Source organism: Rhinoraja longicauda, chromosome 33 (assembly GCF_053455715.1).
Source record: "Rhinoraja longicauda isolate Sanriku21f chromosome 33, sRhiLon1.1, whole genome shotgun sequence".
Lineage (NCBI taxonomy): Eukaryota > Metazoa > Chordata > Chondrichthyes > Rajiformes > Arhynchobatidae > Rhinoraja > Rhinoraja longicauda.
Window position 1 is genome coordinate 23611228 of NC_135985.1, and position 17112 is coordinate 23628339.

Below are 17112 nucleotides of genomic sequence, written 5' to 3' on the forward strand. Positions count from 1 at the left end.
ACCTCCCTCTCCCTCCCCCCACCTCCCTCTCCTCCCCTCCCCCTCCCTCCTTCCCCCTCCCCCCCTCTCCCCCTCATTCTCCACCTCCCCCCTCCCTCCTCTCCCTCCCCCTCCCCCCAACTCACCCCTCCCTCCCTCCCCCCCCTCCCCCCTCTCCCTCCCCCCTCCCCCAACTCACCCCTCACCCCTCCCTCCCTCTCCTTCTTCCTCCCCCTCCCCTCTCCCTCTCCCCATCACCCCCCCCCCCCCTCCCGCCTAGTGTTGCCTCTCTTGGTGCAGCACCCTCTCCTCCCCCCTCCCCTCTCCCCTCCATTCCCCTCTCCCCTGCACTCCCACCTCCCCTCTCCCCCCCCCCCCCTTCTCCACCCCCTCCCTCCACCCCCCTCCCTCCCTCCCTCTCGTCCTCCGGCCCCCTCTCCATCCCTCCCCTCCTCCACCCCCCCCCAACGGGCCCCAACTGCGCAGGCGGGTAGGCGTTTGTTCTGCGCACGCGCGGATGCGGCGGCCATCTTACGCAAGTACCAGATCAACGTAGCCCCAACTGCACATGCGCGGTTTTTAAAACTTTGAAATGTGAATAACTTTTAAAATATATCTCCGATTTCAATGAAACTTGTTTCATATACGACCACGGGACGACGGTGAGTAAGATGGGCCTAAAATTGTCGCACTATCTTGTACAGTTTTGGCTGTAGTTCAGGAACAAACAAACAAACAAGATTTAGTATATAGATATCCAGCATCTGAGGTTCTTTATTTTTTGTTGCTTTTTGAAAACCAAATCCTGTGGTAACTGGTTTGCAATTCATCCCCACCTCCCCCCCCCCCCCCCCCCCCCCCCCGCCCCCCCTGTCCTTAAGGCTTCTCTCAATGCCATCTGTGGTGCTTATAGGGCAGTATCTTCCGACTCAGTACCGAAGATTTTGTCAGCTATTATTTTGCCGTCGTATTTCGCCTGCGTCCCTCCAAAATCTTCTGGGAGAATATCAACGTCAATCTCCTTAAAAAACGATTCCAGTTCCTCGCCATGCACGTGCACCTGGAAGAAATGAGCAGTGATTATTGAGCAGGAAGGAACTGCAGATGCTGGTTTACACCGGAGATAGACACAAAATGCTGCAGTAACTCAGCGGGGCAGGCAGCATCTCTGGAGAGAAGGAATGGGTGACCTTTCAGGTTGGGTCTGAAGAAGGGTCTCGACCCGAAACGTCACCACCGAGGTGCTGCCTAACCCGCTGAGTTACTCCAGCGTGTCGTGTCTACCATTGGTGATCATTTTCAGATAATTAAGGTGCTACCACACAAATAGATCGAGCGACAAAGAAGGCATATGGTATCTTCATGTTCATGTTAAAGGAGCAAAATGAGGCCATTTGGCCGATCAAGTCTACTCCACCATTCCATCATGAATGATCTATCTTTCCCTCCTAACCCCATGCTCCTCCCCATAACCTCTGACACCCGTACTAATTAGTTTAGTTTAGTTTTAGAGATACAGCGCGGAAACAGGCCCCTTCGGCCCACCGGGTCCGCGCTGCCCAGCGATCCCCGCACACTAACACTATCCTATACCACGAGGGACAATGTTTTACATTTACCAAGCCAATTAACCTACAAACCTCTATGTCTTTGGAGTGTGGGAGGAAACCGAAGATCTGGGAGAAAACCCACTCAGGTCACGGGGACAACGTACAAAGTCCGTACAGACAGCACCCGTAGTCGGGATCGAACCCGGGTCTCCGGCGCTGCATTCGCTGTAAGGCAGCAACTCTACCGCTGCGCCACCGTGCCGCCCATAATATAATCAAGAATCTACCAATCTCCACCTTAAAAATATCCAATGACTTGGCCTCCACAGCTGCCTGTGGCAATGAATCCCACAGATTCACCGCCCTCTGACTGAAGAAATTACTCCTCATCTCCTTTCTAAAGGTACGACCTTTTATTCTGAGGCTATGGCCTCTGGTCCTAGACTCTCCCACCAGTGGAAACATCCTCTCCTCATTCATTGCTTTCATCACTCAGGGCTTCAAGTGGAAATGTCTGGAAGTCATGTTGCAGCTTTATAAAACGTAGGTTCTGTTGCATTTGGATCATTGTGTGTAGTTCTGGTTGTCCCACGACATGAAGGATGTGTCGGCTTCACAGAGACTGCCTGGATTATTGGATGTCGGCTTCAGGGAGAAGTTGGACAAACTTGGATAGTTTTCTCTGGAGGCTGTGGGGAGATCTGATCGAAGTGTATGAAATTATGAGAGCCATTGTTAGTCAGACTGGAAAAGGCAAAGACGAGAGGGAATGGCTTTGAGGTGAGAGGGGCAAAGTTTAAAGATGTGCGCGGCAAGTTTTTTACTTGAAGGGTGGTGGGTGCCTGGAACGAGGTACTAGGGATGGTGGTGGAGGCAGATACGATAGTGGCATTCAAGAGCCTTTTGGATGGGTGATGTTTTGGATCAGAACATTTTTTCGGACTGGGTTTTAGTTAGGCACATGAATATGCAGAGGGTGGGGGGATGTGGATCATGTCCAGGCAGAAAAGATCAGTTTACCTTAGCATCACGTTCAGCACGGACATTGTGTGTTGAAGGTCCTGGCCCCTGTGCTCTACTGGTCTATGTTTATTTCTATGTCCTTTACTGAAGTCAATGCTTTCAGCACAACCCCTTTCCCTTGCTATGCCTTGCATCTCACTACAACCAGTTGGTACGCCTCCCATCTCAATACAACCAGTCTCAGAATCAGATCAGGTCCCAACTCCAAAATTCTTTCCAAACTCAACTCTAACTCCATCAGCCATCACAGTGGGGCAGCGGGTAGAGCTGCTAACTCACAGCGCCAGAGACCAATCCTGACCGTGGGGACTGTCTGTGTGGAGTTTGCACGTTTTCCCTGTGACTGCCTGGGTTTTCTTCGGGCGCTCCGGTTTCCTCCCGTGTGGGCTTGTAGGTTAATTGGCTTCTGTAAATTGCCCCTCGTGTGCAGGGAGTGGATGTGAAAGTGGGACAATGTGAATCTTGGTGGGCTGAAGGGCCTGTTTCCATGCTGTGTCTCTAAACTAAACTTGAACAAGTCACAACAGCAGTTGAGCTGAGACATGTGCAAAGACAAATTGTAGCAGGTGATAGAATAGACAGATGGACAGACGCAAAGAGCTGGAGTAACTCAACGGGTCAGGCAGCATCTCTGGAGAAACAGAACAAGTGACGTTTCGGGTCGAGACCCTTCTCCAGACTGAGAGGGGGAAGGGAAACGAGAGATATAGACGGTGATGTAGGACAAATGAATGAAAGATACACAAAAAAGTGACGATGATAAAGGAAACAGGCCATTGTTAGCATTGGGCTAGGTGAAAATGAGTTACAGACAATGAAACACAACAAGACAACGTTGAAGCTGGTATGACTTGGGTGGGGGAGGGATGGAGAGAGAGGATGCAAGGGCTACTTGAAGTTAGAGAAATCAATATTCTGCACTCTGTATCTTCCCCTTTGCTGCACCTATTGGTATTGAGTTTGACGTGATTATATTTATGGAGAGTATATCTGATTTGATTGAATAGCATGCAAAACAAACCTTTTAATAATAAACCTAAACCTAAATCTATCACTAATCAGATAAATTCTATCACCTGCTACAATTTGTCTTTGCACATGTCTCAGCTCAACTGCTGTTGTGACTGTTTAGTTTAGAGACACAGCGTGGAAACAGGCCCTTCAGCCCACCAAGATTTACATTGTCCCACTTTCACATCCACTCCCTGCACACGAGGGGCAATTTACAGAAGCCAATTAACCTACAAACCCTTTGGGATGTGGGAGGAAACCGGAGCGCCCGAAGAAAACCCAGGCAGTCACAGGGAGAACGTGCAAACTCCACGCGGACAGCACCCACGGTCAGGATTGGTCTCCGGCGCTGTGAGGTAGCAGCTCTACCCGCTGCCCCACTGTGACGGCTCTTTTCGTTCAGTTCTTACTATCTCCGGACTTGCTCCGGCCACTGTTGTCCTGGCCAGCCTCCCACCTCCCAGTCTCTGCACCCTGCTCCCCTCAGCCTAACGTTATGTAACATACACCTTTGGCCCACAACCAGTTGCAGTACGCACCTGAGAACTGTGTACATTCACAGCTCTGACATATTTGGCATTTCTGAAGGTATTTCTGCACAGAGCATTATGGAGCAAATCTTAACAGAGATGTACGTGCGAGCGATGGGTTGCAAAAGGTGGCGCAAAGGTGGAGCCGCCGCCTTACAGCGAACGCAGCGCCAGAGACCCGGGTTCCATCCCGACTACGGGCGCTGCCTGTACGGAGTTTGTACGTTCTCCCCGTGACCTGCGTGGGTTTTCTCCCAGAGCTTCGGTTTCTTCCCACACTCCAAAGAAGTTCAGGTTTGTGGGTAAGTGGAGCTGGTAATGGAAATTGGCTGGTTCTACGGTCGAGGAAGAAATGGAGGGCTTCAAGACCACCCTGGTGGGGGATGGAGAAGGTTCTCGACCATCAGTCTGAAGAAGGGACTCGACCCGAAACGTCACCCATTCCTTCTCTCCCGAGATGCTGCCTGACCCGCTGAGTTACTCCAGCATTTTGTGTCGACAGGTTTGTAGGTAAATTGGCTTGGTATAAATGCATAAGTGTAAAATTGTCCCTGGTGTTGTGCAGGATGGTGTTCATATGCGGGGATCGCTGGTCGGCGCGCACTCAGTGGGCCACAGGGCCGGTTTCTGCACTGTATCTCTAAACTAAAGTGTTTAAAGGACCATGCCATGCCCTCTTGTTACGTACTTACCCTCTCCAGCAGTTTGCCCTTCAAGAAAGGTTTGACCATGTTGTACGTGGTGGTGAAGTACCAAGGCTGATTGATGAAGTGTACCGCTTTAAACCGAGCAGGAAAGGAATCCTGGAGAGAGGAAGCAATGTGAAAGGGTCAAATTAATCCCAGAGTTTCCTCGGCTGCGCTGTGCGTACTTATGTGTCTTACGCAGGAACTGCCGAATGGTGACAGACAAAATATCCCATCGCTCAGCACTTGAGGTGTGGTTTTATGAATAAACAGGATAGACAATAGGTGCAGGAGTAGGCCGTTCGGCCCTTCGAGCCAGCGCCGCCATTCACCGTGATCATGGCTGATCATCCACAATCAGTACACCGTTCCTGCCCTCTCCCCGTACCCCCTATCTTTAAGAGCTCTATCTAGCTCTCTCTTGAAAGCATCCAGAGAATTGGCCTCCACTGCCTTCTGAGGCAGAGAATTCCACAGATTTACAACTCTCTGACTGAAAAAGTTTTTCCTCATCTCCGTTCTAAATGGCCCACCCCTTATTCTTAAACTGTGGCCCCTGGTTCTGGACTCCCCCAACATTGGGAACATGTTTCCTGCCTCTAACGTGTCCAACCCCTTAATAATCTTATATGTTTCAATAAGATCCCCTCTCATCAAACCATCTTCATTGGTTGTGGAAGATCCTTTGAAGTAAGGTAGACACAAAATGCTGGAGTATCTCAGCGGGTCAGGCAGCATCTCGGGAGAGAAGGAATGGGTGACATTTCGGGTCGAGACCCTTCTTCAAACTCTGTACAGACAGCACCCGTAGTCAAGATCGAACCCGGGTCTCCGGCACTGTAAAGCAGCAACGCTACCACTGCCCAACAGAGAGAGGATAGAAGAGGTTGATAAGGATGTTGCCTGGAATGGGGGGGTGGTGGTTATGAGGGGAGATCGGAGAGATGGGGTTATTCCCAGTGGAACAAGAGGTTGAGGGATGACCTTGTCGAGGTTTATGGAATCTTTTCTCCAAGGCAGTGCTGTCTATAACCAGATGGTACACATTTAGGATTAGAGAGGAGAAATATAAAGGAGATTGGAGGATGAAGGTTTTTCACACAGAGGGTGGTGGATATTTGAGATGAGCTACCAGGGGAGGTGATAGAGGCAGAAACCACGACAACGTTTAAAAGGCAAGTAACAGCTACTTGGACCAAAAAGACATGGAGAGATTTGCAGGTAAATGGGATGAGAATGTGGCACGGTGGCGCAGCGGTAGAGTTGCTGCCTCACAGCGCCAGAGACCCGGGTTTGATCCAGATGCCAGGTGCTGTCTGTGTGGTGTTTGTACGTTCTCCCTGTGACTGTGTGAGTTTTCCCCGGATGCTCCGGTTTCCTCCCACATTCCAAATAATGGGGATAAATGGAACAAGCTGCCGGAGGAGGTAGGTAGATGGGGCAGGTACTACAACAGCATTTAAAAGACACTTGGACAGGTACATAAATAGATAGGAAAGGATTAGAGGGATATGGGCCAAATGTGGGCATATTGGGCTCGCTTTGATGGGGCATCTGGGCTGGGAGGGGCGTTGGGCAGAAGGGCTGTTTCCATGCTGTTTGCCTCCGTGCTGATTCCCTTCCTGAAAGTATCTAGAAAGGGGAACATTATTGTAAGTGTCACCCAGTTAAGATGAAGTTGAGGAGCAGCTGCTTCTCAGAGGCTGAATTTTGAAGAGAGCGGTGGAGGTGGATACACAGAATACATTCAAAGCAGAGGTGGACAGATCTTTGAAATCCACGGGTGTCAAAAGACACGGGAAGAGAGCGTGATGGTGGTGTTGAAGTCAAGACCGGATCACACGCGGATCATTCAAGGGCGGAGCAAGCTTCTTTAGTTTAGAGATACAGGCGGGGAAACAGGACCTTCGGCCCACCGAGTCCGCGCCGACCAGCGATCCCCGCGCACACTAACGCTGCCCTACACACACGAGGGGCAATTTAACATTTACACCGAGCCAATTAACCTACAAACCTCTACGTCTTTGGAGTGAGGGAGGAAACCGAAGATCTTGGAGAAAACCCACGCAGGTACAAACTCCGTGCAGACAGCGCCCTTAGCATTAAAGTTTGACAAGCAAGTCAATGCTGTGGTAAAAGCCAGCTTCTTCCAGCTTCGTACCACAGCTAAAATCAAACCATTCCTCCAATTTGACGACATTGAAAAAATCATCCAAGCATTCATTTCCTCCCGCCTAGACTACTGCAACTCCCTATACACTGGGATCAGCCAATCATCCCTGTCCCGCCTGCAACTGGTCCAAAACGCCGCAGCGAGACTCCTGACGGGTACCCGAAAAAGGGACCACATCACCCCGATTCTGGCCTCTCTCCACTGGCTCCCAGTATGGTACAGAATCAACTTCAAGCTCCTCCTATTCACATACAAAGCCCTAAATGGGCTTGCCCCCCTCCCCCCACATATCAAAAATCTTCTCACCCACCACTCTATCTCCAGGTCCCTCAGGTCGGCTGACTTGGGGCTACTGACTATCCCGCGGTCTAGGCTTAAGCTCAGGGATGACCGCGCTTTTGCGGTTGCAGCTCCTAGACTGTGGAACAGCATCCCTCTCCCCATCAGAACTGCCCCCTCCATCGACTCCTTTAAGTCCAGGCTCAAAACCTATTTCTACTCCCTAGCGTTTGAGGCCCTCTGAGGGGGCGCTGTGAACTGTTTATGTATGTGCTGTTATGTTTGTGTGCCATTGTATGTTCGTTTCTTAGTACCTGAACTGATGTACAGCACTTTGGTCAACGTGGGTTGTTTTTAAATGTGCTATACAAATAAAATTGACTTGACTTGAGTTAGGCGGGATCGAACCCGGGTCTCTGGCGCTGTAAGGCAGTAACTCTACCACTGCACCACCATGCCCTTCTCCTTGTTCAAAGCAAAATAATTTAAATTCATACTTAAAAGAAAATGAAAAAAAAGACAGAAGTGCATGTCTTTCCTTGGATTTTCCAACACGAACCCTTCTGGCAGCGGCTTCCCGACACTCACCTGAAGCATGTCCACCATTTTCTTCAGCTCGGAGGGCTTGATGCCAGATGCCTGCTGCATGGTAAAGCCCTTAAAGTTCTCAATGATGCAAAATATGTTAATCAGAGTCTCCTCATTCTCCAGCAGTTTCTCCAGGATCACGCAATAGGCACGAAGGATCTAACGAGAAACAGAAAGTCTCGGCTCACACCCAATCATTCTTTGACTCAGGAGAAAGCTCTTTCTGTCAACTGCAGCAAAGCTGCCTGAAGCCTTGTCCCAAAGGGCACCAATATCAGTCATCAACAAAGACTCCGGATCCGATGACCGCCCCATGCAATAGAGCAACTAGTTTCTTCTTCCACAGTCGAACGGCCAACTAACAAGATACGTTCACTTTTTTTCATTGGGCAGTGGTGTCCGCAGAGTTGTGTAATTTATACCGGGTTCACGAACAGTAGATTATAGCACAAATGGGGAGGATAAGAAGACGGGCAGCACAATGGCTCTGCGGTAGAGACCTGGGTTTGATCCTGACTGCGGGCGCTGTCTGTACGGAGTTTGTACGTTCTCCCAGTGGCCTACATGGGTTTTCTCCGGGATCTCCGGTTTCCTCCCACACTCTAAAGACGTACAGGTTTGTAGGCTAATTGGCTTGATTAAATTGTAACACGTCCCTCGTGTGTGTAGGATAGTGTTAGCGCATGGGATCGCTGATCGGCACGGACTCGGTGGGCCGAAGGGCCTGTTTCCTATTGTATCTCTAAACTAAACTAAATTAACTAAACTAAACTAAACATCAGCTGGGATTACTATTTTTGTTTGCCATAACCCTGTTGAACATCGAACAAGAGAGACAAAAATTAAGGAAGAGTTGCAGGGCAAGTTTATTTACACAGTGGGTAACACACACACAATGGGTAACAAACACTGTGGGTAACACACACACAGTGGGTAACACACACACAGTGGGTAACACACACACAGTGGGTAACACACACAGTGGGTAATAGACACACAGTGGGTAACACACACACACACAGTGGATAACACACACACAGTGGGTAACAGACACACAGTGGGTAACACACACAGTGGATAACACACACACAGTGGGTAACAGACACACAGTGGGTAACACACACACAGTGGGTAATAGACACAGTGGGTAACACACACACAGTGGGTAACAGACACACAGTGGGTAACACACACACAGTGGGTAACACACACACAGTGGATAACACACACACAGTGGGTAACAGACACACAGTGGGTAACACACACACAGTGGGTAACACACACACACACAGTGGGTAACAGACACACAGTGGGTAACACACACACAGTGGGTAACACACACACAGTGGGTAACACACACACACACAGTGGGTAACACACACACAGTGGGTAACACACACAGTGGGTAATAGACACACAGTGGGTAACACACACAGAGTGGGTAACACACACACAGTGGGTAACACACACAGTGGGTAACACACACAGTGGGTAACACACACACAGTGGGTAACAGTCCCACAGATGCCGGTGGGTGCCTGGAACATATTGCTGGGCTGGTGGTTGAGGTATGGTAGTGCCATTTAAAAGACTTTTGGATAGGTGCATGGATATAGTTTAGTTGGTTTTATTGTCACGTGTACCGAGGTACAGTGTAAAGCTTTTGTTGCGTGCTAACCTGCCAGCAGAAAGACAATACATGATTACAATCGAGCCGTCCACTGTTTACAGATACCATGATAAAGTGAACAACGTGAACAATGTTTAATGCAAGATAAAGTCCACAATGCAGGGAATGGATGACTGTGGGTCATGTGTCATCTGGCTGGTTGATCAGTGATGGTCTTGGCATCATGTTTTGCACAGACATTGTGGGCCGAAGGGCCTGTTCTTGTGCTGTACTGTTCTATGCAACAATACAGAAACTGCTGGAGGAACTCAGCGGGTCAGGCAGCACCTGTGGAAAGAATGGACAGGTGATATTTTGTGTCGGGACACTTCTTCCAACTGATTGGAGAATGGGGGGGGGGGGGAGGGGAAGCTGGAAAAGAGAGGTGGGGGCAGGACAAAACTGGGAAATGAGAGGTGGATACAAATATTGGAACAGTGTGAAAGGTCGGCTGATGGTTGGTGCGGACTCAGTTGGCTGAAAGGCAGTGAGAATTATTGGAACGATTGTTTGAAAATATTCTTTGGAGTATTCTGGTATTGTATAAAGCATGCAGGAATCAGAACTCAAATCTAGAAGCATGTTAGGCAGCATCCGTGAAGAGAGAATGATAGTTAAAGTTTCAGGTCCAAGATGAAGGGTCTCTGACTTGAATCTGTAACTCTGATTCCCTCTCCTCAGATGCTTCCCGACCTGCTGAGTGTTTAGTTTAGTTTAGCGATACAGCGCGGAAATGGACCCTTCGGCCCACCGAGTTCACGCCGACCAGCGACCCCCGCACATTAACACTGTCCTACACACACTGGGGACAATTAAACTACACACACTGGGGACAATTAAACTACAAACCTGTACGTCTTCGGAGTACGGGCGGAAACCGGATAAAACCCACGCAGGTCACGGGGAGAACGTACAAACTCTGTACAGGCGGCACCCGTAGTCGGGATGGAACCCGGGTCTCTGGCGCCGTGAGGCAGCAACTCTACCGCTGCGCCACTCCAGCACCAGCGTGTGTTGGACGCCTTGTCACTTACCTCATCGAAGGTGATCTCCTCGTAGTCCCAGTTCTCGATGTTGAAGAGCAGGACCACGCGACCGTGCTTGTCGCGGGCGGTCAGGATGCCCGGGTAGCCGGCCTCGATGGTGCTACGCACCGCCTCCAGCGTCAGCTTCTCAAACAGCTCGGGGTACTGCTCACGGAAACGCACATAACCTGAGGTACACACATCAAACACCTGTTTTATACTTACCAAGAATAATGTTAATCAACCATTTACAAACATACCCACAAACATACAAACAAACCCCACCACCAGAATACAAAATAAACACATATTCCTAAATATGAAATCACTATTTCCCAATCCTTATTACATAGAAACATAGACAATAGGTGCAGGAGGAGGCCATTCGGCACTTCGAGCCAGCACCGCCATTCATTGTGATCATGGCTGATCGTCCATTATTGAGGATACATTCCACCCCCCCGCAGTGCCCAGCGGTCCCGGGAATCCCCCAGGATGCCCGTGGACATCTCTAGTGCCAGCTGGGCGCGGACGTAACCCCCGGAAAAGTGGCAGGTAGCAGGCTCGTGCAGAGCTCTCTTCCGCCTGGCGCCAGTTTGGCAGCCACGTCTTGTCAGTGCTTGGTGTTACAACTTCACCCCAATCACTGGGTCCAGGGATCACTGGGTCCAGGGTTGCCATGTGAGAGGAGATTGAGGAAGGGTCTCGACTTGAAATGCCACCTGTTCCTTTTCTCTAGAGCGCGACAGGCAGCCCCCCGGAGAGAAGGAACGAGTGAAGAAGGGTCTCGACCCGAAACATCACCCAGTCCTTCTCTCCACGGATGCTGCTTGTGCCGCTGAGTTACTCCAGAATTTTGTGTCTATCTTCTGAGTAGACAATGCCAGGATTCTCCACAGCCTGGACTAACAAGAGGAGAAAGGTGTACATTGTTCTTATTTTGTTTAAAGCAACAAAATTAATATGTGTAGGGAGGACCTGCAGATGCTGGTTTATTTGGAGGATGGTCTCCCCACATTTTTCTGCTGTCCCATTATCGAATGATAACTGATCCAAAAAAGGACGATGTTGGGTTGTCTGAAAATTATGTCTCATTGAACAGGAATGAACTGCTGATGCTGGTTTAGACCAAAGATACATGATTGCAATCGAGCGACACAATATGCTGGAGTATTTAAAGGCAGGCAACATCTCTGGAGATGGTACAGTGGGCCAGGCAACATCTCTGGAGAAAAGGAATAGGTGACGTTTCATGTTGGAACCCTTCTTCAGGATGGATATTTTGGGTCAGACTCGAGAAGTCTGAAGAAGAGTTCTGAACCGAAATGTCATTTCTGCCTTTGATTTATCCTTTTCATACCATTCATTCTTTGTGCCTTTTCATATCTCTAGTTTTCCTCTCCCCTGACTCTCAGTCCGAAGAAGGGTCTCAACCCGAAACGTCACCCATTCCTTCTCTCCAGAGATGCTGCCTGACCTGCTGAGTTACTGCAGCATTTTGCATCGATCATCTTCAACAAAATTAACGTCTGAAAATGATAGCTTAATATTGATCGCAAACCCAACTTTAATCAGCACCGTTTTAACCCGCTTCAGTTGAACGAATACCTGGGCGTATACAAAACTATGAAAGACATATGAGTTCAAACAATTTTAAACGGCTGCGGCCTAATTTACAAGTCACTCTGCAGAGATCCCAACCTCAAATGATCGGTGGCACAGCGGTAGAGTTGCTGCCTCACAGCGCTAGAGACCCGGGTTCGATCCTGACTACGGGTGCTGTCTGTACGGAGTTTGTACGTTCTCCCTGTGATCTGCGTGCGTTTTCTCCGGGTGCTCTGGTTTCATCCCACACTCCAAAGACGTACAGGTTTGTAGGTTAATTGGCTTAGTATAAATGTAAATTGTCCCGAGTGTGTGTAGGATCGTGTTAATGTGTGGGGATCGCTGGTCGGCGCGGACTCGGTGGGCGGAAGGGACAGTTTCCGTGCTGTGTCTCTAAACATTGTCATTTCATATTGGACGTTTCGTTCCAGAACTAGAGAAACCCTCAAACATAGAACAGTACAGGACAGGAGCAACCCCTTCAGGCCACGACGTCTGTGCCAAGCATGATACCAAGGTAAACTAACCTTATGCCTGGATGTGATCCAATTCATTCCAAAGTTCCTCGGCAATTCATAAACACTTTGGATTTGCATTTCTAGAATATTTATCCACACATTTGACTTGCAAAGTCGTAGGCCAGCTTCTTCACAGTCAAGTAATATACAGGTATACGTTGTGCAGGAAGGAACTGCAGATGCTGGTTTACACCAAAGATAGGCGCAAAATGCTGGAGTAACTCAATGGGTTAGGCAGCATCTCTGGAGAAAAGGAATAGGGTCGGGACCCTTCTTCAGACTGAGAGTCTGGGGAGAGGGAAACTAGAGATATGGAAACATATAAAGAACAAAGAAGAATGAAAGGTATGAAAAGGACAAATCAAAGCCAGCAACGATGATCAAGGGAAGGCGGAGCCCACAATGGTCCATTGTTGGCTGTGGAGAAGGTGATACGAGTGGATACAACAATGAAACTAAGCAGGACGATAGTGAAACTGTTAGGCCGATTAAGGTGGGGGAGAGACGGAGAGGCACCACGTGGCACCTCTAAAGATGTCAGTGCTCGTTGGGGATTATAATACTAGTAGTTGTTCACAAATAAATCTCATTAGTAAATTCAGGGCAGACCTACTGCCCCCGAGGGTAGTTATGGTCTAGAACATGAACCAAACGCCACTGATGTATTTCAGAGAAAGCTGCCTCAGAACATCAGGGGGGAAAGGATGGAGAGACTGAGGGCGGCACAGTGGTGCAGCGGGTAGAGCTGCTGCCTCACAGCGTCAGAGCCCCAGGTTCAATCCTGACCCCGGGTGCTGGCTGAGTGCAGTTTGCAAGTTCTCCCAGTGGCCACGTGCGTTTCCTCCGCGCTCCGGTTTCCTCCAAAGACATCCCAAAGACATGCGGGCTTTGTAGGTATTATTGGCCTCTGCAGAAAGCCCCTGAGTGTGCAGGGAGTGGATGAGAACGTGGGATAGCATAGAACTAGTGTGAGCGGGTGATCGATGGTCGGCGTGGACTCTGTGGGCCGAAGGGCCTGAATCCATGCTATGTAAGCTAAACTAAACTGGCTGATAGCATGAAGCCAGACGTGAGGGCGGCACGGTAGCGCAGCGGTAGAGTTGCTGCTTTACAGCGAATGCAGCGCCGGAGACTCAGGTTCGATCCTGACTACGGGTGCTGCACTGTACGGAGTTTGTACGTTCTCCCCGTGACCTGCGTGGGTTTTCTCCGAGATCTTCGGTTTCCTCCCACACTCCAAAGACGTACAGGTATGTAGGTTAATTGGCTGGGTAAATGTAAAAATTGTCCCTAGTGGGTGTAGGATAGTGTTAATGTACGGGGATCGCTGGGCGGCACGGACTTGGAGGGCCGAAAAGGCCTGTTTCCGGCTGTATATATATGATATGATATGATATAATAACTCATGGAGCAGAGCAGCAACATAAGCTGTGTGGCTAAATGCCTTGGTCTCATGAAGTCAGGGCGAGCCAGAGACCTTACAGGGTGGGAGCAAGTCCACCAGCTCAACGAGTCTGCACCAACCATCTGCTCCCACTTACATTCATCCGACATTAATCCTGTTTTTATTCTCTCCACATTCCCCATTAACTCTCCTTAAATTCTGTTCCTTACCTGCACATTTGGGGCAATTTACACGACAAATGTAACCACTAATCTGCATGTCTTAAGGGCCTGTCCCACTAAGGCGATTTTTTAGGCGACTGCCGGCGACTGTCATAGTCGTAGCAGGTCATCGAAAAACCGGCGACTGGACCCCCCCCCCCCACGACAATGTCTACGACAAGCTACAACAACCTACCACCTAGTCGACGTCAAGCTACGGCAACCTACCGACAACCGGCGACCCAGTCGTCGCGACTTAGGACGTCCAGCTATGACCGCATCTACGACAACCTACGACCGCACAGGCGGCAACCTACAACAACCAAAGTCAACCCACGTCCACCCGCGACAAGGTACGACCGTGTCGGCGACAACTGAAGACAATTCACGTCACTTTGCCCTCTGGTTTTGACGCCGGTACCTGTCGCCGGTTGAAGTAGGTAGTCATAGAAACATAGAAAATAGGTGCAGGAGGAGGCCATTCGGCCCTTCGAGCCAGCACCCGCCATTCATGGTGATCATGGCTGATCGTCCCCAATCAATAACCCGTGCCTGCCTTCTCCCCATATCCCTTGATTCCACTAGCCCCTAGAGCTCTATCTAACTCTCTCTTAAATCCATCCAGTGATTTGGCTTCCACTGCCCTCAGTGGCAGAGAATTCCACAGATTCACAACTCTCTGGGTGAAAATGTTTTTTCTCACCTCAGTTTTAAATGGCCTCCCCTTTATTCTAAGACTGTGGCCCCTGGTTCTGGACTCGCCCAACATTGGGAACATTTTTCCTGCATCTAGCTTGTCCAGTCCTTTTATAATTTTATATGTTTCTATAAGATCCCCTCTCATCCTTCTAAACTCCAGTGAATACAAGCCCAGTGTTTTCAATCTTTCCTCATATGACAGTCCCGCCATCCCAGGGATCAATCTCGTGAACCTCGTGGCGGCACGGTGGCGCAGCGGTAGAGTTGCTGCCTTACAGTGAATGCAGCGCCGGAGACTCAGGTTCGATCCTGACTACGGGCGCCGTCTGTACGGAGTTTGTACGTTCTCCCCGTGACCTGTGTGGGTTTTCTTCAAGATCTTCGGTTTCCTCCCACACTCCAAAGACGTGCAGGTATGTAGGTTAATTGACTGGGTAAATGTAAAAATTGTCCCTAGTGTGTGTAGGATAGTGTTAATGTGCGGGGATCTCTGGGCAGCACGGACTCGGTGGGCCGAAGGACCTGTTTCCGCGCCGTATCTCTAAATCTAAAAAAAATCTAAAACCTACGCTGCACTGCCTCAATTACAAGAATGTCCTTCCTCAAATTAGGAGACCAAAACTGTACACAATCTGTACACATTTTGTGTACACACAACTGTACACAAAACTGTACACATAGTCGCCAATGGAATTCACCAAAGTCAGCACCGGTGACAACCTACGTCACCTGGCGACAACCTACGACAGCGCCCCCGTCAGGAGACGTCAAGCTATGATCATTGGCGTCAAACCCAACAGTCCCCTAAAATTTTTAAACATTTCAAAATCCAGCGGCGACCAGAAAATCGCTACGACTCTTTGGAGACGCCTCACGACCGTACAGGCGACACCCCGGCAACCGCATGGCGACGGCCTAGTCGCCTGTAGTCGCCTAAACAATCGCCTGCGTGGGACAGGGGATTATTAGTGTAGTTTAGTTTATTGTCACAGGTTCAGTGAAAAGCTTTTGTCGCGTGCTAACCAGTCATCTGAAAGACAATACATGATTCCAGTCCAGCCGTCCACAGTGTACAGATACATGACAAAGGGAATAACGTGAACAATGTTTAGTGCAAGGTAAAGTCCGATCAACACCATCATTTGGGTGTCAGAGGGAACTGGAACAGCAAGAGGAAACCGACGCGGTCACAGAGAGAATGTGCAAGCTCCTTGCACACAGCACCCAAGGTCTGGTTCCTGGCACGGGCACTGAAGTCTGGTATTGTTTAGTGTAGACACACAGCGGGTAGACAGGCCCTTTGGCCACTGCGTCCATGCCAACCAGTGAAACGCGTGCACTGGCACTACCCTGCACACTAGGGTCACTTTACAATTTACAATCTTTACTGAAGCCAATTAACCTACAAACCTGTACGTCTTTGTAGTGCGGGAGGAAACCGGAGCACCCGGAGAAAACCCACGTGGTCACGGGGAGAACGTTACAAACTCCGTACAGACAGCTCTCATGGTCAGGATCAAACCTGGGCCTCTGGCGCTGTAAGGCAGCAACTCTACTGCTGTGCCACTGTGCCGCCCAACCATTTTGGAAAAAAAACATAGAAAATAGGTGCAGAGGGAGGCCATTTGGCCCTTCGAGCCAGCACCGCCATTCATTGTGATAATGGCTGATCATCCACAGTCAGTAACCCGTGCCTGCCTTCTCCCCATACCCCTTGATTCCACCGGCCCCTAGAGCTCTATCTAACGTTTTGCTCAGCAGTCAGCACTCCTCCTCCTGGTCTGATCTGAATCGTCCCTGTTCGGCTCCACTGCGGGACAATGCTTACTGTGTCTCCTGTGTAATGGCATAAACCTTCGCACTAATGAACACACAATAAGCGGACTTTCCCATGCCAAAGAATTGGCTCTTTTCAAGAACAATTACTGTGGAACTAGCAGAGGAAACAAGTCCCCCCTTTAATGAATACATTACCCTCAAATGGGTGAACTCTTTCTTGTCTGCTGATTAGAGATGTTGAGGCAAAGTTGAGTGTTGGACTCCGCTAAAGCCAAAGCCATTGGTGATGGTCCAGCCTGGGAATGAGGGCGGGGAGCAGACAATTGTTCCAGTGTCTCTGGGTGAGAGAGATGGGAAAGATGAACTCCACCACCACTGGTACGGAGTAGCTCC

The 17112-nt window shown here is 49.6% G+C and overlaps 1 protein-coding gene across 5 annotated transcripts in view; it reads right to left on the reverse strand.

Moving 5' to 3' along the window:
* Positions 1-867: 867 nt before the first annotated feature.
* Positions 868-17112, reverse strand: part of LOC144608978 (retinaldehyde-binding protein 1-like) — a 51442-nt gene continuing 35197 nt past the window's right edge. For 4 of the 5 annotated variants that reach the window (XM_078427261.1, XM_078427262.1, XM_078427260.1 and 1 more), the window contains exons 5-8: positions 10523-10701; positions 7820-7978; positions 4786-4896; positions 868-1039 (exon numbers count right to left, since the gene is read on the reverse strand). In XM_078427261.1, coding sequence (XP_078283387.1) covers positions 887-1039; positions 4786-4896; positions 7820-7978; positions 10523-10701 — 602 coding nt within the window. In that variant the 3' untranslated portion in view covers positions 868-886. The remainder of the gene's footprint in view (positions 1040-4785; positions 4897-7819; positions 7979-10522; positions 10702-17112) is intronic. The other variant, XM_078427265.1, reaches the window with a different exon arrangement.